General features: G+C 37.1%; 1 protein-coding gene and 1 long non-coding RNA gene across 2 annotated transcripts; one reads left to right on the top strand and one right to left on the bottom strand.

Moving 5' to 3' along the window:
• Window positions 1–8,493: 8,493 nt before the first annotated feature.
• On the bottom strand, window positions 8,494–13,531 carry LOC113120868 (uncharacterized). The gene is made up of 2 exons (XR_003294658.1): window positions 13,424–13,531; window positions 8,494–9,277 (listed from the first exon to the last, which is right to left on the bottom strand). It is a non-coding gene; the product is annotated as an uncharacterized LOC113120868 (long non-coding RNA).
• A 3-nt stretch (window positions 13,532–13,534) lies between these two features.
• On the top strand, window positions 13,535–26,940 carry LOC113120867 (14-3-3 protein zeta-like). The gene is made up of 5 exons (XM_026290978.1): window positions 13,535–13,877; window positions 21,033–21,156; window positions 22,153–22,316; window positions 25,575–25,670; window positions 25,849–26,940. Exons 1-5 carry the CDS (start codon window positions 13,584–13,586, stop codon window positions 25,906–25,908), a joined length of 738 nt encoding a protein of 245 aa, XP_026146763.1. The 5' UTR covers window positions 13,535–13,583; the 3' UTR covers window positions 25,909–26,940.
• The last annotated feature ends 159 nt before the right edge of the window (window positions 26,941–27,099 follow it).

The raw sequence follows: 27,099 nt of genomic DNA, 5'->3' as shown, positions 1-27,099 counted from the left end.
AAAACCAAAATATGAAACAAGATTAACTACTATATATAATACTAATTTTAATTTAACACTCAGTGCATGAGTATTTACACATGCAATGCTTGATTGGTATAGTTTGGTGTAACTGCTGTCGATTCAGTGGAGTGAATCATTTACGCTGGAATTGTTATCAGTTTAAACAATTTAGACCGTTTCGACAAATTCGCTGGAAATTTATCTTACAGGTTCTCTGTAATTAAAACAAAATCATGAAACAATATTTGCTATGCCAACATATATGACATATGACTTAAATTTAACACTCCAGGTAGTCTGGACTAGAGCCATTGAATTTATTAATTGGAGGGAGTGAATTACGTTGGAAACTTTGTGATCAATTCAACCCATTCAAAAGCCATTCATTTTCATTTTTCTTTGTAATTACCTAACCATGAAAGAATATTTGCTACCGTATATATAACATTTAACTACAAACACACGTACATTTGTATATACAAATGCAAGGAGCCTTTAAACAAATTCAATTCAATCGACTTAACCCGTTGACCTTCCTTGGTCAAGCAGCTTCATCGGAAAGATGTTCTTGTTGGTAAACAGCATGGCTATGTTGGTCCACCAAGACCAGCACCAAACAAGCATAAACTACCTTGAACAAACATGGCCTAAAATGTTATTTTCAGCCACAAAATAGTCTTTCTTGTTATGCACCAATATTTTATTTAGTTGGGATGAAGGCTGGTGTGATGCAATAATTTTAGTGAAGGGAAAGCCAAAGAGAATACTGATCAAGCCACACACAACCAGACTCACAGCCATATTCAAGTCTCAGTTGAAAAGCACTGTACTGACATAGCTACTAAAGCCAGCTGTTTAAATAAATAAAATGGATCACATTTATGCACAAATACACAATATGCATTACTAAATAAGCCTAAAATTCTTAAGGCCTACAGTATCTTAATTCTTGCTTCTATTATACACATTCTCTCCAGCATCATATACAGTGTTTGATATGAGATGAAGGCAGTGGAATCTTCACACACGGAAAATCCTATTGTCGCCCACCTCAGGTCTGCGTCCAGTCGGTTACCATGGCAACTACGTAGTGGCAGCCGGAGCGAATGGAGGGGGTAGATCATGCATAATCAAAATGAGAGCGTGTGTAGAGTGCACACTTCTCATCTCAAAGAGGCTGTCAGAACTGCTAGAATTATGCACCCACAAAGTAGAAGATGTTTTGTGGGCTCTGGGTCGACCACCGTTTCTATTGGAAGCAATTAAATGTTACACATTCATAAGATGATTTGAATATATCTGTTTTAGTAATCATCTAAGGGTTAGTGGCAGTTAGTGGTGGCGTCATTAACCATAATTCTTTGACTTTGTTCATGTTTAGGGTCCAAGAGACCCCAATGTTATACGAGAAAAATAGTAATAGTAATTAAAGTTTGTTGCACCATTAACCTGGAAGTATAACTTTCAACCCTGAAAAAAGAGAGACTGTATTTAAGTTTTTTTTTTTTCTCAAAAGTTCCATGAGAACCTAAATAGATTTTCCATTTTTCATGGGAAAAATAATCACAATTGAGTTTATGATCTGTTCTCATCCTATTAAAATCAAAATGAATCAACCTGATGCTTCAAAGTTAAATATGTTTTCTGAGCTATTAAAAATAAGTGTCAGACTCGTACATTCAATTTTACAAACGGATGCAGCAACTCTTACGTTAAAAATAAGGTGAATATCACAGTAGGATAAACAAGGCTACACACGTACAGGTAATTTTCACTCTATCTATGGATGAACTACACACACACACACACGCGCGCACATACACACACACACATACACACACACACACACACCAGATTTTAGTTCCTCCCATCACTCTGGAACAAATGACCTCATTGCTTTCATTAGTCACTGTGGTAGCCTGTCAGCCGACCCTCTGTTTACTCAGTCCGCCATCACTATGGTAATAAAAGCTACACATATTTCCCTTCTTTCAGAAATACTCTAGACAGGCATATGTTTAGAGGACAGCAGAAATCAGCATGACTGGCCCATACATTTGCTTACATAATATCTCTGGAACACTAAAGCTCAACATGTTTCCTAGATCCCCTTGATCAAAGAGCTGCTCAGATTTTCCAGGTTTCCATGCATACAGCCATCCAGACGGTTATTTATTCTTGCTTCTCTGCAGACAAAAGACTTTCCTACTTCCCCACAACAGCAATATGTTCTTCAGAGCATGATCAGTTATTGACTGGCATTACTCTGCCAGCCCCTTTAGGATATACTACGGTCAGCAGAAAGGAATGAGGCATTTCCCAGTGTCCTGGGATGACTTCTGAAATCCAGCTGACTCCTTCAGCTTTTGAGGAGAGTGATTCACTTTCTATTACTGGGGTCATTCATCAATAAACTTGCACTGAAATTTAATCTAAATTTACGATAGCATTTAAAACCAACTGACATCATGCAAAACATTCCCAGAAGCCTAAGAAGCAAATTTCTTAAAACATTTTAATAGAAACAGAATAGCTTATAGGGACTTTATAATAATGTTTGGGTATCAGTTAAGTCAAATAAAAAATAGATGAAGTGCAGCTTATAGACATTCAGTCAGAGCACCATATTTTGACAGGAAAGAAAATGAGAGATAAAAGGATGAAGGATAGAAGTACTGTGTGTTCAAGGATTATATTGTTGTCAACAACTGCTCAGCTGAAGAAAAGAAATCAGTGGACAAAAACTCAATAATACAATTTTGAAAGTAGTGAGTTGTAAAAAATTACATGATGTAGGACCTTTATACAGTGTGTGCCATTGTAAATCCTGCAAGTCTATAACTCACAGCCTTGTTTTCATCCGTGTCAAATTCAATATGGCTTTTAATCTGAGTAAGGTCAATATTTAAATGCACAGCCAATGAGAGTCTGAAACATGATTGGGTGTAGGCCTGCTATCAAATGTGAATGTGTTTGTTTTAACTGGTTTTGAAAATTGGCAATGCAACATTGGAAAAGAGTCAAAACAGAGATGTAAGATTGTACGGTAAGGCCTTATATGGATATGATTTACAAATTTTTATGCAAATTACTTATTCCGATCAAACTCTCTTTTATAACAATTCTGATTTACACTCTCACCTGTTTCAGGACATTTTTAGCTCACATAAATACCCAAAATGTATGAGATTACTATTAACTGAGGTCTATTATTACAGTAGTTAAACAGTAGGAGATGAATTTCGACAATTGACATGTCTGTATATTTAAAATATTACTTTATTGCCTTAAGTGGGCGTGGCCTATTACACTCGCAGAAGAGAATTTGTAAAAGCTGTCACTGGGGAGGTACCTCTTCAGAAGGTACACATTTGTACCTAAAAAGTCCATATTCCTCCCTTAAAGATACATATTAGTATATAAAGTGTACATATATCTAAAAGACACAGTAACAGCTTTTGTCCCTTTTTTCTGAGAGAGTACTTTCTTACTATTACTGGAACAGTATTGCACTGTGGCAGATACGCAGAGTGGCACTGTGAGGTATGATCTTGTGATTGGTTACATACCCATCGGCAGATCGGATCTCCTCGGATCCCCCACCTGCTAAAGGGTCGTTCAGAATACAATTCCAAGCGTAGGATAACGGGGCTGTCTCCATAGCAACAAACGCTGGACTCTATGAAAGAGAAAAAGAGGCACAGAGAAAGAGGGAATCTATGGTAACTACCTCCTTGCAACTAACTAAGAATAGATTCATCGTATGGCACGTCTCCCACATTCCAATGCTCCTTTTACAGTTATTGCATAGCCTTTTATAAAACACCTAATTTGAACATGCTTAATATATTTTGAAGATAGGAAAGAACAAAAGATTTGTGTGGGTGGTGCATAGTAAAAGCCTCTTTGGTTTTGGTGGAGTGGCATACATGGAGATTTAAACACAAAACAAAGGCCTACTCTATTCAACTGCGTGATTGCAGATACTTTTAGCAACACAAACTCAATTTTGTCTGCTCTTGTGTTCAGAAATGTATCAGACTGCAAAACCCTCCCAATTGCTACTCAAAACTAGCCCAATTTCAAGGGGGTCCCACTATGAAAATTGCATTCTGGGGGATAAAATACAGTTTTTTGGAGGGGTTTTGAAATTTGCATATTGTGTTAAAGTAAAACCGCGGACTTGGCAGACTGTCATAATGCAATGCAAGTACATGTTGCATTCTCAACACTGCCTCAAGTGATGATATAGTGGATATAAAGATCTTGTGCGGAAAAAAAAGTGATTGTGATCGTTTTTATATGATTCATTATGAAAACATAAACTTTTTTAGGAATAATAAGTAAGAAGATTCACCCCTAAATATAATCAGCAGGTTGAGCAAAAATGTATTAATGAGAACGTACAAATTCATACAAATTAGCCACCACCAATATACCAACATGTAAAATAGTTATGAATTGCCATAACAGTGCATTGGTTCATGAGAAAGAAAACCTTAGGGGAATCTTGCTGAACAAGTTATGTTTATAGCTTAATTATATCATCTTGTATGGCACAAACATTCGAAAGGGAACACTATTGCCCTACAGAAGTTTGTTAGTGGCAGAACAAAACATGGTTTCCAGTGCTAAGTTTGTTTGTGCAAAAAACATTGCATTAAAGCATCCTTGATCATGTCATGCCTAATGAAGCCTAGTCCACAGCAACTTCGAAGTAGATATTATGCTGGAAACTGGCTGCCAGGTTTTACTAATTCGTCCCTCAGGAAGGGTAATTTCAAGCCTCATTCATAAAGCATTGCATCATTTATCTAATTGCATACTGTTATCGGTATCTCTAACTGAGTAGATAAGAGGTATTACATTTCCTGTTCACATGGGATGTGCAAACAATGACAAAGCAACACAGTGTTTTTTTTTCTAAGCTTTGTCTAATTTGATCTCATTCAGGGTGATATAGTGTAACTGATTTGTATGTTCCTGTTAGCTCCTGCTGGGATGATGTAACTACACGGATATGAGTGGAAAAACCATCTTTTTCCATGGCCATATTTTTGCAAGGAAAACACACAGCTAGTCAAAAGTTACGGGTTTGTACGTTTTTTTTTAGTTTCTTGAAAGTTTTTTATGCTTACCAAAGGTGCATTTATTTGGTAAAATATACAGTAAAACAGAAATATTGTGAAGTACGTATACTGAATGTGTGTGTGTTTATACATTTGTTTTGTTTTTTTTGTGGAGGAATCTTTAAAACACAAATTAAATGACTTATATTTTTCATTTTCTGCTGCGTTTCATGTCACAGCTTAGAACAGTCAGTAGAAAAGAGAGAAAGAAAGAGAGTGGGGTGTGTGTAGGAGCGTTTGTTTTACAACCTTAATGTAATTCCTGTCCCGATGAGCAGTAGCCCACCTGTTGTGTGGCTCAATGATATGTTGTGGGAGTCTGGCTCCATCCTTTCTCACACAACTCTGTGAGGGTTGCAAGGACCAGCTTTGCAGCATTACTAACATTTACAGATGGACTGTGTTGTTTGCATCATTTTGTTTCCTAAAAACCACACATCTTTTATACTTTTTTACCCACTCACATTATAGGACTATGTAGTCCAGCTGAACTGGTATTAGTTTAACATTAGTAAAACAGACATGATTTTTACATTCCCTGATTATTCCTGATATTAGGAAGAGAGATGTTTCAACTCTAGGCATTCAGTTACTGCAGTGCATTACCTTTTTTCTTCTCAGAGGACTCTAATTACTGCCGTGGCTATATTGACCCATTTACTTGAATAGCACTTTCACACATCACAGAGATTATCAAGCCAAACATTAACCTGCACTTCATGTTGATGACCTCAGGAAAACAGACAAAGAGTAAGCTTATATACACCACAAAATCATATTTCTGTTTCCATAGAGATATGTGTCTCCAAACTGCATTATTTGTTTGCCACATAAAGTGTAACATGCATTAGCTAGAAAAAAAACACTATTATTTCATGACTACTCTGCTGGCATGTAGCTGATACTCATCATAGAATAATGGCATCAGTGGGTGAGGGTCAGAACAAAGGATCACCATCTTATTTGTCATCAGTGTTAATTTGAAGTTATGTGGCTTTTAGTCACTAGAATTCATTAGAATTCTCTTGTCAGAATGCTGTGACACCTGCCCACACACATGAATTATGCACACACAGAATGATTGTGTTTACATGTGTGAAAGTGAGTGTGTGTGATTAAAGAGCTGGTCAGACATAGTGCTTTTTAAAGGACTTTTAAATATCATGTGACAGTTCTTCAGCAGAAATGTACCAAATATTTTCATCCATTACAGTATTTACAGCAGAAATGTACCAAATGTTTTCATCCATTACAGTATTTCATACATCAAGCATTTACATTTGATTCTTCATAACATTAACATTGTGTTTAAGTTACATTTTACAATTTCCCACATTTCTTTACAATGCATACATGTGTGCAAGTGAAGACCGCTGTACAGTCCACATAAAAATGAAAATCCTCGATTTAATCAGATTCTTTCATGAACAATGCAAATGATCACTGTGTTAATGAATGGACCATTGAATAATTGACTCACCTGAGTTGTTAAAAAATGCTGAACAAAAACGCAAAAACAAAACACTATATTTCTGGGGGACATAACTGCTCTGCGTTAATTTTGAAGAAAAGAAAATTGCTGGCAAAATAAAGGAAAACCTGTCAAAATTGACAATGTCTTGGTCATTTATTTTAATGAACTTAATGCATGTTTACTAAACTGTTGTATATAGAATTAATATTAGCAGCCATGCAGACAGATATTCAGTAAAAGAGTCATTTTTGCAGCTTGGTGCCAATAAATTGCCTTTTTAGAAGTTTTGGGATCTGACATTGGCAGTGTTTCATGGATCAAGCACTTTTATCACAAAAATGTGATTCTTTACAACATGAACAGAATTACAGTGATAGTCCACCTAAATATGAACATTCTCTCATTCTCTTCTCTCTTCATGTCAACTCAGTTGTATATGACTTAATGTAAACAAAGAAACAAATTTAAACTATAAACCATCATTTCTGACCAACTGTACACTTATGCATTTAGCAGACACTTTTTGATTAGAGAATTTTTATTTTTTGGGTGGAGCATCCCTTTAATGGAAAGCACAGCAAACTAAAGAACAGCCCAGTATAACTCCCTCTTTCCAAAAAAAGGGGCGGAGAACAAATGATGTGGCAAAACCATGGTTTGTCTTGAAGAGAATCTGTACCCTGTGTATGCTCTGCCAGCTCTCACACTTCATTATTCAGCACACACACACACACACACACACACACACACACACACGCACACACACAGAAAAGCTCTTTGGGCTTTTGAGAGGATGTATTTTTAGAGTGATGAAATCTCATGACCAGACTGAGGCTGCATGTCTCACTGTTTGCTCCAGGCACTGTCCTTCCACCATCTCTCACCCGCTCACTCAAGGTTAAGCTTCTTTAAGTGTCCTGTTATGTTTTCTAACTCATCTTCAGTGTTTAGTATGTGTTTGTATGTAATTTATTTAAAGTATCTAGTCTATTTTTTATATACAGTATATATTAAAGTTAAGGAGAAGAGTGATGCTTTCATATAGACTGCAAACATCTGTGTGAACTAGAATGCTGCAGCAGTATCTCAAAACACATATTTAATGTTTATGCTTTATTCAGACTTTCACCAGATAATGAGGCAATGTGGGTGGAAGCAGCAACACAGTAGAGATCTTGAACATGTTTGTAAAGGTGAGATAAGACAACATGAATTATTGATAGTCAACTCTTCAGACTCTTCTGAAGGAGCCAAAAAAGTCCTCAAAGTATTTATGGACAATGAAATGCAAGCTGCTCATGGAGATTTGCATACGAAAAGGAAAAGTTTGAATAAGATAGGCTTGTAATCATGATAGCTATCGCAACTTTTGCAACTTTTAACCTGCACACATTAAACCCACAAATAACAGCATACAAACTGGGTTAAACACAATAAAAACACTGTGTTTATTTCAGTCAAATGTCTTGCATGGGTGACGCACAGTATAACAGGCCTAATCGTTGTGAATTTTATTTTATAATTCAGTTTTTGGTTGCAAAAAAGGATAAAGATCATAATAGCATAATAACAACATATCACATAACTGTTAGATAAGAGAACAACAACTTACAAACATAGACAATAAATAATGAACAAGGAACTGAATTAGGGCTTTAAACAATAGGGTCAAATCAAATAATTAACACTAGTATAACACATGAGTGCAAAACTCTGTGCAACTCAAAACAGAACTCTTCAGATCTTAGTCAGGGTAGCAACATCTAACATGCAGGATGTTTGACAGGAATGAAAATTAGGCTATGAGGGATTGTTCAGTTGATAATGTGTTCCAGTAGACAAACATCTTTACAAATTTTGTGACTTGCAAAAACTTGATTCAGGACCTTTATACAGTTTGTGCCTTCGGATATCTATCTCTCACAGCTAGTTTTCATCCATGTTAAATTCAGTATGGTGTCTAACCTGATTTAGGCCTACACTATAAAAAAACAAACAAAAAAACACGTATTCCTGACATCTAGTGATTAATTAAATGCTGTGCATTTTCTACCAGTTTCATTAGCTACAATGTTTAAATTGATGAATTAGCAATGAAACATATGCAAAATGAAAGACTGATGCCAACAAAAAGTGGTTTGCACAGCACTCTACATTTATTAAATGTGTGCTGTAAGAAAAATATAAGCTGATCTCAGCTATCTGCTGAAGTTACAAAGGTATGCAATATAAATTGATTAGTAGAGGTAGTGTTGACAGAACTATAGTGGCCCCTGCCAAGGGAAGTTAAAATACCCTAGTGTGTTCATCGTAGAGGGTTGTTCCCCAGCCAGACTCCTGTGTGTGTATGTGCTTTTGATGATCACCACATGATAACCTGATTGAATTATGGCCAATATGATGAGAAGTCCCACTTCTGTGCCACTTTAAAAATGGAGGAAGCGTTCACTGTGTTTGAGCACGCTCAATGAATATTTCATCACCCTGAGAGCTAAGCCACGCTTTGAGGCTGAGTGGTCTACGGACTCCATATGTGGGCTCTCCCTTTCACTCTCTCAACAGAGGAGCCCGCTGGTATTCTGCCAAACCAGAGCTCCATGTGCTATCAGGGTCTGGAGAGCTAAGCCCTTACTGCACTGAATGGAAATGCTGCAAATTCATGCTTGTGTGCCTAAGAACAAACCAAAGGAATGTTAGACTATGTGTGTCGGGGATGTAAAAAAAGAAGGAATAAGAAAATGACTAAGAATGTTCTTTCGTGTATATGTTTGTGCCTGTATTGCATGTGATAGAAACCACAGCAAAGTAAGCCTTGCATTTGGCTTCTGGCTCAAATGACAGGATACAGGATGTGATAAAGCATTTGTCTGCAAGTGTTATACATTACGCTTGTGATCAAAGATTCTACTTATATAACACAGTGTAGGCAACAAAAGCATTAGACAGAAGCACCACAGGCAGTCATTTTCTCTTTAAACTATAGAACACCCATACTCCCAGAAATGTGGTGACTTTAACACTGGTCCGTTTTTAGGGGGGATTGCTGTAACAGTTCCCTTATGATTTGAGATTTACAGCAAATTCAAGCAAAACGAAGTGAAAATAGTGATATGCTAACTAAATTATTCAGTGGTGCATTTCTCCTTTCAAACGACAAGATACTGTTTCTAAAATGTAGTGGTGCAGCATGATCAAAAGTTACAGCTTTTTAATGTTTTTAATGTCTGAGATGGGGTAATAATTTGGTTCTTTGTAAATGTTAAGTTCTCTTTCATATGAATTGTAATTCATTTCAACTAATTGGTTCACTGAGACAATTCATGATTTGAGTTTCTGCTGCAGTTTCAAAGTATACCAAAAATAAAAGCATTTTTGCAGAGAAGTTATAGAAGAACCATTTTTGGTTCCAAAGAACCTTTCAGTGAGCAGTTCCTAAAAGAACCACATTTTCTTAGTGAGTAGAACACATTTTCATATAACAAGTTTTTTTTCCATTCTAAAGAACCTTTTGTGTATTAAAACATACCAAGGTTCTTCATGGTACCATAGATGCCAACCATGACAATAAAGAACCTTTAATTTTAAGTGTGTAGCTTCCCCAACACTGCATGCACTGCATTCTTACTTTTTTTGACAGGTCATATTTTTCTGTGGATTTACAGAACCCCACACATGCACAGATGGGAGATTCTGCCCAAGAAACATTCACAGCAGCCATATTTAGCATCAGTGTTAAATACTTGAACAGCTTCTGTAAAATGACAAATGAACCCTGACGGCCAGCAGCATATTGACAGAGCCAGAAATGAGGGCGATATACACCAAAGCGCCTCAGAGATGATGTGGCACATAATGTTTCCATCTGCCTCCTGCTCTTGGAAGACCCCAGAAATGTAATGGGGCTATCCCATTATCTTCAATAATATCAGAAACTCTTTCAATTGTGTTTAAAGAGCCATTGCTCTTCAGTTTTCAGCCTGCTCGGATGCAGCCAAGCTAAGAAAAGTGAGAGATTAGATAAACTGAGATGGTGCCAGCAGTGAAAATTATTGCCAAAGTTTTTTTTCATCAACACATGCCACTTCCAAAATGTGTTTATCAAATTTATAAGGATTTTCATTTGCTGAAGGATCCATTATATGGAATGTTATTATAATAATTATAAACAAAATGTTAAACATGACTGTTCTTGTTGAATGTCAACATAATCTGACTGACTCCAGAAAAATGATCGAGGACAGGAGCAAGCAGATTTCAGCTGCTGTCTTGATAAAGTGGAGAAGCAGACTCAGAGATGTGATTCCATCAAAGCCTCTGATCCATCACAGATGCAATCCCAGAACAATCTTTCTCATGCTTGTTTTTCTGTTTTTGGATAATGGAACACTGGACTACGATAAGGTTTGAGAGGAAATGTTATTAGAAACTATTGTATGTGGCCGTGATAACAGGTCTGAATAAGCTTTGTTTCCAGGCAGGTTTTCAGGAGATGAGACAACGCCCTTGAAATTTTTCCTTCTTATTCACTGAAAAAAAAAAAAAAAAAAAACATTACATAATAGTGCTCGCCTGTGCAGAAAGTGTGAGCCGACAGCCTGACTGATTCAGTTTAAATGCGAGCGCATGACAGCAGACGGGCTGAGAGGAGATGGAGGAGAGATGGGAAAAGAGATGGGGGTGAGCGATGCAATATGCATTTCACTAGAAGGGTTTATCTTGCTCTGCACTCACTATGAAATTCACTACATACAGTATGATGTGTATCTCACTATGCATTAACTAATTTTTCTGATCCAAAAGACTGACAATGACAAAATACTGATTTGTAAAACTTGATTTTTTTAAAATGTTAAATGTTACAGGTTTATATAGCTCATGAGGACACTGGAAAACCTACTGCATTTATCTACACTTTGTCTAAACGTTGATATAGTTAGATATATATAAAGAAAATAATATATATTATTACATTTATTCATTTATGGATTTTTTTTTCCCCAAAGCAACTTCTAAAATAAGAATTACAACAAGTGATTCCTCTTAGGAGGCAAGAGCAAGTGCTATCAATACAAAGTTTTAAATATTGTGCAGAATAGTATAAGCTACAACAGGGAGGGATTCAAGATATAGATAAATCATAGAAGAATTATATATTATGGTTTTGTTGCCGGTAATAAATAATACTATTTTGTGATTAAATGTTTCTCAGTGGCTGTCAAAAAAGAGAAAAGTTTGTAAAAGGAATAAATGTCCACTCTGAAAAGATCCCTCGAAAGGATCCCATATACAAACCTCACTGGAAACATCTTTCTTATCTTAGGCTTTTCTAATCAGGAAACGTTTGCAGCCCTGAGGCCAGAGAGGAAGCAGCAGTTCAGAAACTTCACATAAATGCCCAGCACTCATCATATACAGACTCTCACACATTCTCCGCAGCTCTCAGGCTCCATGTGAGTGTTAGATAAGTCAAGTAGGCTGGATGTGTGCTGAGAAGGAGGCTCAGCCTGTTACTGCACTCTATCACTGTAATATCCCCATATCAATTTTAAGCCTGATAGAAATATATAAAGTGGAGTAAGTGGAAGTATAAACTGGAAGATTTTAAAAGACAGCACTGTAATGTGGTGTAAGATTTAAAACTAGCTCTTCTATCACTTTATATTCCAGTGTTTCAGTGAAATATGAGCTGGTTGGAAGATCCAGTGAAAGTTGATCTGTAAAAATGTAAAGTATTTATATGTTGCACAACTTATATCTAAATTGAGCTCATAATAAATTTTTCCATGTTTAAAAGTCTAAGTCCATCAACGCCGGCTGAGTGCACAAGAAACTGAGGTGAGGTGCCGTAACCATCGTGATAATGATGACGTCCTCTCACTTGCAATTGGCGTAAACTCCATGTTCTCAGAGTAGTCCTCTTCTAACCCCGCCTTTGATTAAATATCTTATTGATTATTGGTCAATTTAGCTTGACTGACGTTAGAAAGCGAGGCACATCCAAGACTTGATTGGACTTGTGTTCAAAAAGCCACGCCCACCTATCACGTTCGGCTGAGGTGAAGGCGAATCTTTTTCTCCCTCCAACCCAAAGCGGATATAGCTTTTGCGGAGTAGCTGATTGGTACCGCTCTTCAAGGTGGGACATTTTTCTTACTTCTTCCCCGTTGTATATGGTTCCTTACTTAAGTTATATAATGAGTATGACAATTTCAGATCGTAGCGTTCGCTGCCACGCGTTATTTCGTAAAATGTAAAAGCCAGGAGTGCAGTAGTTAGCTGTCAGAAGCTAACCAAATCAACTGCACGCGCTATCAGGTGAACTACGCTTAATTCAAAACCTATGCAATAATTCGCCATTTATTTACTGTATTTAAAACGTATCTAACGTTACATGACTCACGGATAGCTTTGCTGGAAGTGACAGGGAATCGAGGCACTCGTCGTGGTCCGTTAACGTTAGTAACCGTGCGGGTTATCCGTTGGCTGATTTATTGACAGTATTAAATTAGACAAGCCTGAGTAACTCGAGGAGAAATTTAAGGGTTCATATTTGACCTCAAAATCTCCATGCTATTTATTTTGTGATTTTTAATAAGGTTAATAGGACAGTAGCGATCAACGTATAACGATGTGTGCCTCTAAAACGATTCACGTGATTTAAACACACATCTTAAAATACGTTTTGTGTAACATAACAAGCTGAAAGCCGGGAAAATATGCCAAAACACAATATTTCTTTAAATCTGAACGCTCTGCTGTTTCCGCTCTGAACAAGATTATGAATGATTTAAAACTCTCTTATTTCTCACATACTTACTTCATTGATATCTGAGGGTTTTTTTCTCCTCAGGTGCTCCTGGGTCGCTTCACCCTCACCGCTTCGGGTAGCCAGCTTCTTCTATTCCCCCTTTACACACTGTTTTTCTCCTCCCCTCTTTGCCGGACTCACCATTTCCCGGAGTTTAAACGATTGAATCATGGATAAGACGGAGCTGATTCAGAAAGCCAAGTTGGCGGAGCAGGCGGAGCGCTATGATGACATGGCCTCGTGCATGAAGCAGGTGACGGAGCAGGGAGCCGAGCTCACCAACGAGGAGAGGAACCTGCTCTCCGTCGCCTACAAGAACGTGGTCGGGGCCCGGAGGTCGGCCTGGAGGGTTATCTCCAGTATTGAACAGAAAACCGAGGGCAACGACAAGAAGCTTCAGATGGTGAAGGAGTACAGGGAGAAGGTGGAGGGGGAATTACGCGATATTTGTAACGAGGTTTTGGTAAGGCTCTATTCTATAATGCCTGTATACTACAGCATATACTCTATTCTGACTATGTATTAACTACTGATTCTCTACTAGAGCTACACTTGCTATACTGTAGTGGCTGTATACGAACTATACCCAACACTGACTCTGTATTGACTAGATTTCTGTACTGGGTCAATCAATACTGCCTCTATAATGGCTGATGTGGATGTATATACTATACTGCATACACTCTATGCTGACTAAATTCTAACTATATGTGCATCAGTAGTACACATGGAGGGTTATATATGCATATACAAATGGAGCCTTTAAGGTTTCGAGATGATGAGGAGGTGGTTGTGAGCACAAGCAGGGATTTGTCACCATTAGCAGTGTCATCACTGGCAGTAGCCTACATTGAATCCAGTGGTTGTGTTCCCACAACCTCATTTTATCAATAATAACTGCATTCATCTCAAAATGAGTGCTGTATAGAGTCATGGCACATGGATGGGAAAAACGGCCACATACAGTGATCTAGTGTATAGCTTGGCATCTCATCACAGTGCTCTTGTTGTAAGAGGCTCTTGTGGAGCTATTAGAGGATACATTTCTCCAACAGTGCTGCAGAGAACAGCAACCAAGCCTTCAGCTTCTCACAATCAATATGTATTGCAGGCAGAAGTACAGCATCTTTCTCTCTCTCTCTCCTCCCACATGACAGGGAGGTTCTGTGTCTTCACTATTGGATTCCCACTGTCACTCCCCTGCCAGCCCAGTCATCTGTTTGGCACGCTTATCCAACCTTTGCTTTTAAGGAACACAGAAAACATTTTCTGAAATATTTTTTTTTCTCATTGCAAAGCTTTTTTAATGCTTTGTCATTTTGATAGATAAAAGATAACTCTAAACAAAATTTAAACTGAAATAAAGTACAATCAAAAACAAATACATAGAAGAAAAAAATCTGAAATAGTGGCATTGGGATACTTTAGAGATATAGGAGTAGAAGATACATAAGGACTTTGAGAGAGAAATTAGAGATATTTCAAGAGTTATTCCAGTAAAATAATTCCTGGATTAATGTTCATTATATCAGTTGACCAGATCACAAGGGCTCAGTGTTTATTGTCTTTCATATTGTGAGAGCAGAACCAAAAAAAGTAATACAATTGCATCCGAGCATTTGGTGACTCTAAGCACCGAGCGTTACACTAATTTGCTGCCAGATGAAGGTAGGGCAACATGGAAAATGTACAACCCTGTCCATCATAGTGGCAGATATTAATTTGTAGTACAATCTATAACTTTTTTTTTCTACTTAAACTCAAGCTGGGCTGCAGATTATAAAGGTTTGTCAGTTTAAAAGAAGCTAATAATTAAGCAGCTTTCTCTGTCATGAAGGGTTTCGCTGATCAGCTGAGCTCTCTGGTGGACCTCAGCTCACATTATCTGTATCTTTCTCTCACAGGTCTAATAAAGGAGCTTTTATGGTTGTCACATTTTGCAGATAGAAAATACTTGTGATTCGAACAAGTGATCTCAGCTACTTAAACCAGCCGTTTAGACTGATTCCGTGGTGATGCATTGCCTCGCAGTTGATTTTTTTTCTTTTTTTTTTTTTTTAATAGTGCAGTTAGTTTCAGGATTGTGGCAAGCTAATCCATCTGCATAGAGGGGTATCTGTAATATGAGGGGCCCATCCAGGAACAGGGAGTGACTGTGTGCAAGCATAAGGGTACATATAATGTTGCCCAAGGTGGCAGGAAATGGACATCATCATGTCAGCTACTGATATGGGGAGGGAGGGCATTTAAAGAGCTGGTTTCCTGTCAGACAAAGAAAGGAGAGTGTGTGAACTGTGAAGACAGGAAGGTCAAAGGCTGATGACACACAGGGAGGATGTCCATTGGTGTGTTGTTCAAAGGGCATGACTCTCATTGACTAACAAGGGGTCAAGGTTTGACTGGGGTGTATGACCCAGTTTGCCACTGATGGTAGATTCTGTAACTACCCCACGTGACTGCAAATTAATCTTTTTAAGTGATGCTCTTTCAAAAGTACCTATGTGTATCAGTGTTGTTAGTGTTAAATAAAACCAACTATTAAAATAAATATTTATTATTGAAATAATGCTTATACAACTAATGCTAAAATAAATTGTCTTGTAAAAGATATTGAGAACAGAGGGACTGTTTTCTGTTTTAGTGTGTTTTATGGGGTAGTTGCTAAAAGGCTTAATTTTGTTGGTTCAAGCCCTACAAATAACAAAAACATGACCTTTCACCATTTTGACCTTGAAAGCACTTAACCTCAGCAAACGACTACTTACTTGTTTCCATTTATGTACATTGTTTGCTGTTAATCAACTTTGTACGGTCATGTACAGATTTAAAGATAGATTTACCATTAGACTTCCAGAGATTGCTCATAAAGATATATCAAAAACCTCTCAGTTGGGCTAAAATGTGATCATTGCATAAATGTTCTGCTCTCATGATCAAATCCTGTTCCAGTTCCTTTTCATGAGGTGGTACTTGATTATTGGATGGCACAGAGAAAAGTCATCCATGGCTTCATAGACATTAGAGCTGTGCTGATTATCTGTGAAACTTATTTGTAAAGTTGGGTAAAATGTAGTGATCGACCGATATTGATTTTTATAACCGATACCGATACCGATTATTTGCATGTTTATGTACCCGATAACCGATATGCAGAACCGATATTTATTTACTGTTATACTTCTGTTTCTGACAATTATTACAACACAAATGAGCTGAAAAAAAACCATTTTATTTATAACAATCACTCCCTCCTTGCATACAAAAAAAAAAAAAACATTATATTTATACACAAATAAATAGAGGGGTCTGAGTCCAAAAAATTTAAGTGCACTGTTACTAAGTGTCTCTGTTTTAAAATAAAAGCTTTGATGAGGTAAAAAAATAAAGCACAAAAATGATTCTAACATATTGGTGGGGGCGGGAGGGCTATTTAGGAGTGCATAGCTATTTAGTAGTGTAACTTAATACTCCCAGTTAAGCAGAACTAGGTTTTAGTGTAGAAAACAGAGTCTTTCAGCATTCTGCCCTGTAAGCCTGCTTCCATAAAAAAATTTCATGCAGTGGCCGTGCATGAGGCTTCCTGATAATCAACCCAGTCAGGTGCTGAGCAATATGAACAAACTTTTATCCCGAGACTATATAAAATTAAACAGCACTTGTCAGTTGGCATTTTATGATCTAGATTCAATCTAACGTTAGATTATGAAATGCCAACTTACAAAGTGCTGTTTGACTATAATTTAATCAACCGCGATCGCGCATGGAGATAATAAATAATTAATTTCTACAAAGCGGTATATGTATATGTGTATTAGCGAAATAATTGTTATGTAGTAAATTATAATATAATCTAGTGTGTTTAAACAAGATAATCTTGTCAAAAGTTTCATTCAGTGGCATTGCTTGAGGCTTCCGATCATCAACCCAGTCAGGTGCTGAGCAATATGAACGAACTTTTTTTCCCGAGACTATATAAAGTTAAACAGCACTTGTCAGTTGGCATTATATGATCTAAATTTAATCTAATGTTTAATCATGAAATGCCAACTGACAAAGTGCTGTTTGGCTATAACTTAATCAACCGCGATCGCGCATGGAGATAATAAATAATTAATTTCCACAAAGCGGTAGGCTATATTTATATGTGTATTAGCGAAATAATTGTTATGTAGTAAATGATAATATAATCTAGGGTGTTTAAACAAGATAATCTTGTCAAAAGTTTCATTCAGTGGCCGTGCTTAAGCCTCCAGATCATCCGTCAGTTGCTAAGCAATATGAACAAACTTTCTCTTCTAGAATAATGGTGAGCAAATACAACAGATAGAGAATTAAATTCAACGCTTTTCAGAATCAGAATCAGAATGAGCTTTATTGCCAGGTATGTTTACACATAGCCTACAAGGAATTTGTTTTCGTGACAGAAGCTCCGAAGTACAACAGAATGACAGCGACAGAACACAAAACACATAATAAAAGAATAAAAAAAAACATTTTTTTTATTTTCAACATGCACTCATTCATGTCTGTTTTATTTAATTCATGTAAAGATACGTCTTTATTGGAGCAGGACATGACGAACACTACGTAACTCAATGAGTTCGTCTCAATTGTTTAGAAACAAGCTGCATAAATTAACTATATCAGGAATTTATGTCTCATTTGTGCATGTCTGTTATGTTAAATAAAGTTGATTAATTAAAGCAGAGAACATATACTTACTCTACTACCAAGTAGAACATATACTTTACCTGTGCACTGAGTTGTTGTTGACTGATCTCCTCAGACGCCCGGGCTGCAATGGCGGAAATCTCAAAACGGCCACAAGATGGCGCCGTAAATCGGCGAATCCGATATTACAAAACCGATACCCGATTATGGAAAAATGCTTAAATATCGGGGAAAATATCGGTAAACAGATACATCGGTCGATCACTAGTAAAATGTCATGCTTGCTTTTCTGATATTTAGCATTTCAACTTTAGTTGCTGTTAACAGTATCCAGTGAACACTGATGTTTAAACAACTTTCATTAGGAGATTGAAAATACATTAGTTTCTTGTTTTATCCTCCCTAATGTTACATAAAGCTTTTTTGGGGTCTCTCTTTTGGGGGCTTATAGGAATGTTCCCTTTAATGCCTAACTGCTGGAATGAACTAATGGCATCGGGGCACGATATCTGAATGTGGTAGTCTGCATAAAACATATACTATTTTCTTTATTTATACTTCTATTTAGCAAGGATACAGTAAATTGTTCAAGAGCCAGTAAAAAATTCTCTTTCAAATAAATGCTACGAACTTTGTATTCATCATTGAATCCTGGAAATGATGTATCTCAGTTTCTACACTACTTTTAAGCAAAACAGCTGTTCTGAATGTGTTTTTAGGAAAACAGGAACTTTAGGCAATATGAGGCCATCTAAGAGACTTTATTGTTTGCATATGGTTTCCCTTTCTTCTGTTCCCTAACACCCCCAAGTAAGTAAAGTATGTAAAGCTTTATTTATATAGCAACTTTTAAAACAGTGTTTACAAAGTACTTTACAGGATAGAACATTTACAATACACAATAACAAACATAAAAAAATTATAAATAATGGAAATAAAATAATAAAAGGAGTCAAGGAAGAAGCCCTAGTGGAAAAATGTGTTTTGAGATACTTTTAAAAAGTGCACAGTGAGTTGATGGCTCGTAGGTTGTCAGGAAGAGAGTTCCATTGCTTGGGACTGAAATAACTAAAGGCTGACTCCCCAATTTTTAGCAATTCAAGTTTATTTGTTTAGGGCTTTTTATGTTACAAAGCAACTTTTCAGAAAATTACATTTCTACAATATTTAGTAGTAGCTTGATGACTGTCAGTTTGAGCGCATATGACAGGATTAAAAAAAAAAATTAATACAAGACGTAGTCAGCCAATCGATGAACATTATTAACATATTATTATTATATGATGCAGTCACACTTGTAGCAATATTTGTTAATTCTGTTTGTTGATTCAGGGTTAGCGTCATCTGGGGTCCTCTGAGGGTCAGCATCATCTCTTGTGTTCTGGATCCGGACTGGAGCTTGTGTAAATCCCGTGGCAAAACAGAGAAACAAATAGAGACATCATTAGCGTAGCTGCTGTTCCAACACAGTAAAATTAATTTGTTTAACCCAAGCTAAAGAATAAGAATGCGCATTTGATCAGATACAACTGCAGTCACAATTTAAGAGATGCATTATTCGAATGCTTGGCAAAAGAGATGCATTTTTAATCTAGATTTAAATGGGGAGAGTGTGTCTGAACCCTGAACATTATCAGGAAGGCTATTCCAGAGTTTGGGAGCCAAATGTGAAAAAGCTCTACCTTCTTTAGTGGAATTTGCTATCCTAGGAAATACCAAAAGTCAAGCATTTTGTGACCTTAGGGAGCGTGATGGATTGTAGCGTGGTATAAGGGTAGTTTGGTACGCTGGAGCTAAACCAGAGTCTAAGGCATAGCCACCAAATTACTTTTTGATGTTCAGAGCAATCTTGCTGGAGTATATTTATTTAACAAATTAGAAAGGTGTGTATATATGGGGGCAGTTCCATGAAGACATTTAAAAACTAATAAGAGGGCCTTGAATTCAATTCTGAATGATACAGGCAGCCAGTGAGGGGTCGAGTAGAATCTCTTGATCAACGGTGTCACAAGCAGCACTCGGATCTCAAAGAACAAGGACTGACAGGTTTCCTAAGTCCCGTATAACTTGCAGATCGTTTAATACCCTAACCCAAAGTGACCTTTATTTCATCAGTGATCAGTTACTCTTCAGATTACATTCTTAACATGCTTTATGCTTTGTAAAAGCCCGGAAGAAATCCAGAAAGCGGTCTGGTTTCCTCGATATGAACGTTGTAATGTTTCATTTTTATTGCCTCAATGCTGGCAGTGGCTTTTATGTTCTGACACACATCCTTGTGTGTGTTGCAGTGCTCAGATGTGCTGTTAAATCGGGCATTAGGAAGCACATGTGATGTGGCTGCTGCTCAGACTGTGCGATCGCAGGGTCATGTGGGGCCAGAGTATCATGACTGCCCTTTTTAGATTAAATGCGCTGATGTAATTTTTTATGTCTCGGTCAGTTCTCCTCTTTTATTTCTTATTTTAGTTTCCTCCTTCATTTTTACTGTTTTCCTTGTATTTTTTCTTTTTTCTTTGACACTGGGGAATGTTCACAGTTGGCACAGCAGATCTAAAATGACAGACTGAGCATTGAAAGGGCTGGGCTGTCACACAGGAAGTCTGCACCATTTGTGCTTTTCAGTTGTGTTTATTTGTGTTTGCATGGTTTGTCTAACATCCCTACTGAATCACCAACGCCCAGAATGTGGTAAACCGTGGAAGATGCTGAATATCAGTCAGTGTAGTAGCCTCAAAATCCAGTGGAGGAGAATTTGGGTTCTTAGTATAAAATGTGAGAAACTTTGTGCTTTTTAAGTTAATATTTCATGTTTATAATGCCATAATACTGCAGCTGTTTCCACCTTAATTAATTGCTTCTGTTGTAGCAGTTTTGATATAAGGTAGATAAACAAGCTCTCTTTATCTGTCTATCCTTACCCCTTCCCCTCTCTTCCCACCCTTAGGGACTGCTGGGCAAATATTTGATCAAGAACTCAACAAATGCTGAGAGCAAAGTCTTCTATTTAAAGATGAAGGGAGACTACTACAGATATCTTGCAGAGGTCGCCTCAGGAGATGACAAGAAGGGTAAGTGTTATTTCTGCTATGAATAAAAGAGCTATATGTGCATGTTGTTTCTCCTGTTTTAGCACAAATATTTCCATTTCAGATGTGAATTGTTAAAATTTGGTCTCTTTGGGAGTCATTGTTTTTGCTACATCTTGTGCTTTGCTTTAGGCCAAATTAGGTCTCTGGACTTCAAATTCAGGATGAATGAGTCTGGGTTCTGTGCCAAGTTTTTAGGTGCCCAGGAGTGTTTTCTGCACCCTCCTTGAGTCAGCTGCTTGTCCTTCTGGAAGATAGTCTTCTGGGTCCTTTATTACACTTCTGGCATGCAGAACAGGAACAGTCATGGAGAACCAGATAGAATATGCCTCACGATACATTTCCATGCATCTAACCCTGTAGGATATTTTACCATCTCAACCTTTAGTAAAAGACCATAAGGGTTTAGGTTCTCAGATTTAAAATGAGTGCTTGTAATGCTTTTAGATATTGTGTTGAGAAATTCTGTGATTGACAATGCTTATGTATTTTCATGCTTATATTTATATTTATGCAATTAGCATATGCTTTGATTCGAAGCAACTTACAGTATATTAAGGCTATACAATTTTTTGTGTGTGTGTTCCCTGGGAATTAAACCTGGAACCAGCCCGCGGGCTGAAACTGGTTCTGACATAGATATGTTATGACATCAACAGTTACTCACAATCAGAGCATGTGAGTGGAGTGATGCGATTTTGACTGGAGCAAGGAGTGGGTTTAAAAAAAAATTCTGAGTGGGGTTTACACTCGCTCCAAGAGTGCCCCACCACCCCTCCATCACGAGTACAATTAATGCCAACAGCACGTAATATTTTTCAATAACTTTGGATTAAGAGGATTAAGAGGTCCACATTTCTAGAGTTTTGTTTTTGAGACAAAAATAAACTCATTGCTGACTCATTGCTGGAAGATATTTTACCAATCACTAATATTGTGTCTCATAATTCTCCATTTTTTTTTTTTGTGACACTACAGACACGATAACCAACTCTCAAGGCGCCTACCAGGATGCTTTTGACATCAGTAAGAAGGAAATGCAGCCCACACACCCCATCCGTCTCGGACTGGCTCTCAACTTCTCTGTCTTCTACTATGAGATCCTCAACTCTCCTGAGCAGGCCTGTGCTCTGGCCAAACAAGTAGGTCTTTAGATGACAACAACACACTGTTGCTATTTACCTAACTTATTAGTTGAATTGCTGTACACTTTTCTGACCCTGTGTGTCTCATGCCTTAAAGGGATAAGGATCCACCCAAAAAAGAAAATCATGTCATTCCATACCCATAAGTTTTTTTTGTTTAGTCTTGGTGCTGGGCGGTATACCAGATCATAATGACACTAGAGGATTTTAAAGCTGATTTTAAGTCTGATTTGCACCCCTGACCGATCAAGGGTTCTGGTCTGATTCGCAGCTTGTCGCAAGTCATTTTTTTGGCAAAAAAATCTTCTATTGTTTGGTTTCATTACAATTATTTAACTGCTCCCAGTCTAAATGAAATGTGCAAACTGCAATCTCATTGGCTGGCGCTCCCTTAATATCGTCCATTTTGTTTTCAGCAAATCAGAGCGAACTCCCACAACGTGATTCATATTCATGAATTCAGCAGCTCATTAATCCTTAGTGCATCATTAGCAATAGAATTCATAGTAGTGCTGCTGTCTTATCACTGGTATTATAATTGTTTATATATATATATATATCTATATATATATATATATATATATATATATATATATATATATATATATATCTATATCTTCAGTTAAAATTGAAGTCAATCCACTGCAGTATTTCTGCAGTAAAAAAATTCGTCATATACCGTAAAACCAGTATAATTTTGCAAAATACAGTGATTATAAATGTTTGTCATATCACCCTGCACTAGTTAGTCTTTGAAACACATATTAAGATACTTTTAAGGAAACCTTAGAGATTGCTGTCTTCCCATTGAAAGTCCAGGTAACCACAACTTAGAAGATCCAAAAGTGTCATAAAAACATCAAGTTAATCCATACGAAACATGTGGTTTAATTCAAGTCCTGTAAAATGGATTACTTTCACTTCATAAGATGAACTAATTTAATTTATGGCTTTTATTTGCATCTAAACATTGATCCACATTGGAATACTCCATAAGTATTGGAACAATATAGACAAAATTGCTCTGTTTGCTGTATTTTATTATTGGGCGTTTCAACACATAAATGTTTTACACTCTAGAAGATCAGCGCTTGTAGAGTTCACTACATCCCACTATCTGACGTGAGCAGAAGTATTAGAGCAGCTGCCTCATAGATCTTTCTGAGTGATGAGCTGTGTCCTGCTGCATTAATTCTTCAGATATTAAAAGCAGGGAATGTGTCGTATCAGTTTTATCCATTGCTTCTGTATTCTGTGTCTTGCAATCGATGATGACACACACAAACCAGGATGGAGACGAGGGAGCTGACTCTGAGAGAGAGAGAGAGAGAAGCAAACTGGATGCTAACAGAAAAGAGGATTAATTAGATCAATTAGAGCTACAGATTATGCATCCGAGCATGATTAGAGTTTGCAAAAGCCTGTAGTTCTGGAACAGATTTTTATAGACAGACGAGATGATGATTAACCTTTTTATCTAAGACTAAGTGATGGGAAAGCAAAAGTGTGGAGAAAAAGGGAACTGCAAATGTTCCCAAGCATATGACCTCATCTGTAAAGCATGATAGAGGTGGTGTCATGGAATGGGCATGCATGGCTGTCTCTGGAACAGGCCGTTGGAATTGGCTGCCTTAGAGACTAGGAAAAGCATTTCAAATGATTAGACCAAGAGTCTGGTGATATCTAAGGGTCGCATACTCACTGCTGTGATTGTGTAAAGCCTATCAATGTCAAGCAATATATTTATCCAATCAAGTCATTCAAGTAACCAATATTTATTAACTCGTCAAAAGTTCTAAAACACAAATAGGCTTAGCTGGTAGCAAGTTAATACCATCAGGGTTCAACAACCCCCAATATATCATGTGCAAATGTGCAATACTTTACACCAGACAAAAACAGTCATTCAAAACAGTGACACAGGCCAGCTCCTAAAAAAGAGCCAGAAAGACACCCTCCTTTTTGTGCTAAAACATTTCAAAATCATTTTTAAAAACAACATGCATCAAATAACATGAATAAACATTCCACTACAGCACAATATAAAACAAATAACATGAATACACGTTCCAATTTAGCACAATATAAAACAAACACACTTCAACCATATACAATCACATACCTAGTACCAGCTAGACAAGTTTTCCAACTCTGGCACAAACCATCATTGCCATCTGCACAAAACATTTAAATGCCAATGATTATACACAATATCAAGCGGTTAAAAAGTATTACATCCAACATTGTCACATACCTAACAACAGCTACGACAACTGTTTTCCAAAGCTGGCACAAACCATCATTGCAGTCTCCAAGAAAGAAACCACCACCACCACCTATCTGGCAATCAGCATGCACCTGCCATTACTCAAAGGCTAATGCCAGCCCATTCATAAAGGACACGTAGGCTAGAGACTACCATACTCACCCTACCAAACAGGACTACCGTAAATACTATAGTGTTTATAGCCATTACAATTGCACACAAATAGCTTTTAATCTTTTACATCTGCCTTAAGTTCAGCTGTCCCAATACTTATGCTCCCATCAAATAGTGCGGTGAACTCTAAAAGTGCTGTCCTTTTTTTTTTTTTTTTTTAAACCTGTATCTGTTGAAACGGCTCATAATAAAATGTGACATTCTGTAGTTTTGTCTCATATTCCTTTTAATCATATTTGCAAATATCCACAAATGACTCCACCACAAACAGAGCAATTTTGTCTTTAATGTTCCAATACTGCACTCTATAGAGCACAGAACACAAAAGCCTAAATTAAATCCGTTAATTTTATGAATTGATTTTAACTTTTAGAGGAACAGGAACCTCTAAGAACAGGTTTTATTAAAATATCTTGTTTCAAAGAGATTTGAAAGATATGACTGAGAGTAATTGACAGAATTTTCTTTTTAAATTAAAGTCTATGATTTTGAAAAAAGCACCAGCTTTTAGCTTGACCAGTAACTTGACCAGCTGTTGAGCAGAGATTTTACTCGAAACAAAAGCAGATAGGTTTGGGCCTAATTGTTTTTCATTCTTTTAGGTGTTGGTAGCAGTGAAAAATACTCACTTTAACTTCAAATAGACCTTTAGCTCAACTCAGAGAAATTCCTATGGAACTTTTACCTACTTGTCCTTCTGGATTTTTAGCTTTTCCTCAAGCTTTGAATTTCATCAGACACGTGGTTCACAAAAGCCAAGCCTCTGGTATGCGGTTCTTCACATACTTCAACTTCTTGTGGCCTTGTGCTTGCAGGCCTTTGATGAAGCCATTGCAGAGCTGGATACACTGAATGAAGACTCGTACAAAGACAGCACTCTTATCATGCAGCTGCTTCGAGACAACCTCACAGTGAGTTACAAAGGAGGTCATACTGACCTACAGAAAAACCAAAAATAATCATCTCGGAGACTATGGAATGTGTTTTTGAAAAGTTATATTACATTCATTTTTACTGAGTATTCAAAATATAAGTGTTCAGTATTCAAGTACAGCTTTTTGTCCTGTTTTATTTTATTTTCATTATTAGTTATGGACCTCTGACAATGCTGCAGATGAGGGTGAAGGAGGAGACGGAGGAGAGAACTAAACACCCACATCAGTCCATGAATGAAAGAAAAAGAATCCTGGAAAAGGACAACTTTTTACACTTTTCATTCCTTATTGCTTCACTTATGATTACTCTAGCCATGTAAGCCCATGATCATTTGAGCTGTGAGTGTGGGAATTCCAATCAGTCTGGGTTTTTTTTTTTTTTTTACTTCCTCTGTTTCCCACCACCTGGCTTGTGGTTGTAATGAAAGTAAATATTAAGTTAAAGTAACATTTCCACTCCTCAGTGTCATGTTTTTGTCCTTTGGCCTTCTATTTGTGCAGTGTCTGCTGTAGAAAAGTATTAGCCTCACATAAAATCAATTGTCCTTTAATTGTGACAAAGCGACTAGTGTGTATATTCTGGTGAACTGAAACATTGGAAGCCTCGGTCACAAAATGCAAAGCGTTTTGCCTCAAGCATGGCTAGTTCCTGTCCTGCTATCACCTTCCATTATGTGTCCCTCTAGGGAGATCAACGTACACCTGAATGAGATAAATGTCTTGTTGACTGTCGTAGTGTTGGCTTAAAATGGGCCTGTGCTTTAGTATTGATAGCAGGAAGGCTGTTGTCTGATGTACCAAGTCAGCTAGCTTTGCTCAGCCAAGTATGCACTTTCTATAGACAATTTGCATCATTTCTTCATCAAGGTGACGAAACGCTCCTGCCTGGTTATGGTTTTCACTATAATGTGTTACCTTGCGATGGCTTGTGATGATTATAAAAATGAAAAAAAAAGATGAAAAAATATCATGCATGCCCATTTTTCAATATACACTGGAATGGGAACCAATACTGCATACTTGTTCCACAGATTGGTTTAGTACTTTTCATTGCAGGTTTATGCACATGCTGAGAGGATGTTTGATTTGTCAATTGATGTCAATAGTTATTTGGACCACTTGTGTTTTTGCTAATCATTGACTGTTGTCCCCCTAAAGCCTTGTGAAAATGTACAAGCCCTACATAACAGCTATGTAACCTGAATTAAAATGACCATTTTATAAACCATACAGCTTTGTTTTGAAATGTTTCATTGTTTTCTTTCGGCCTGTCCTGGTGACTTTTTTTGTGAGTTCATGTGATACATTTGACTGGGTTTTTATTGACGTATTTTCCATTTTAATAGGACATTTAGTTCCCTTATTTTTTGGGGGGACCAGTAGCATTTTTGTCACACTTTACAGA

The sequence above is a fragment of the Carassius auratus genome, chromosome 20, assembly GCF_003368295.1.
Source record: "Carassius auratus strain Wakin chromosome 20, ASM336829v1, whole genome shotgun sequence".
Lineage (NCBI taxonomy): Eukaryota > Metazoa > Chordata > Actinopteri > Cypriniformes > Cyprinidae > Carassius > Carassius auratus.
The sequence above is the reverse complement of the archived record's forward strand: the minus strand, read 5'-3'. Positions and strand labels throughout refer to the sequence as shown.

Bases quoted from the DNA above. Each gene is read 5' to 3' on its own strand.
- LOC113120867 (XM_026290978.1), top strand. From the start codon at position 13,584: ATGGATAAGACGGAGCTGATTCAGAAAGCCAAGTTGGCGGAGCAGGCG. The intron at 13,878-21,032 runs GTAAGGCTCTAT...TCCCACCCTTAG, and splicing joins ATATTTGTAACGAGGTTTTG to GGACTGCTGGGCAAATATTT. The intron at 22,317-25,574 runs GTAGGTCTTTAG...TTGTGCTTGCAG, and splicing joins CCTGTGCTCTGGCCAAACAA to GCCTTTGATGAAGCCATTGC.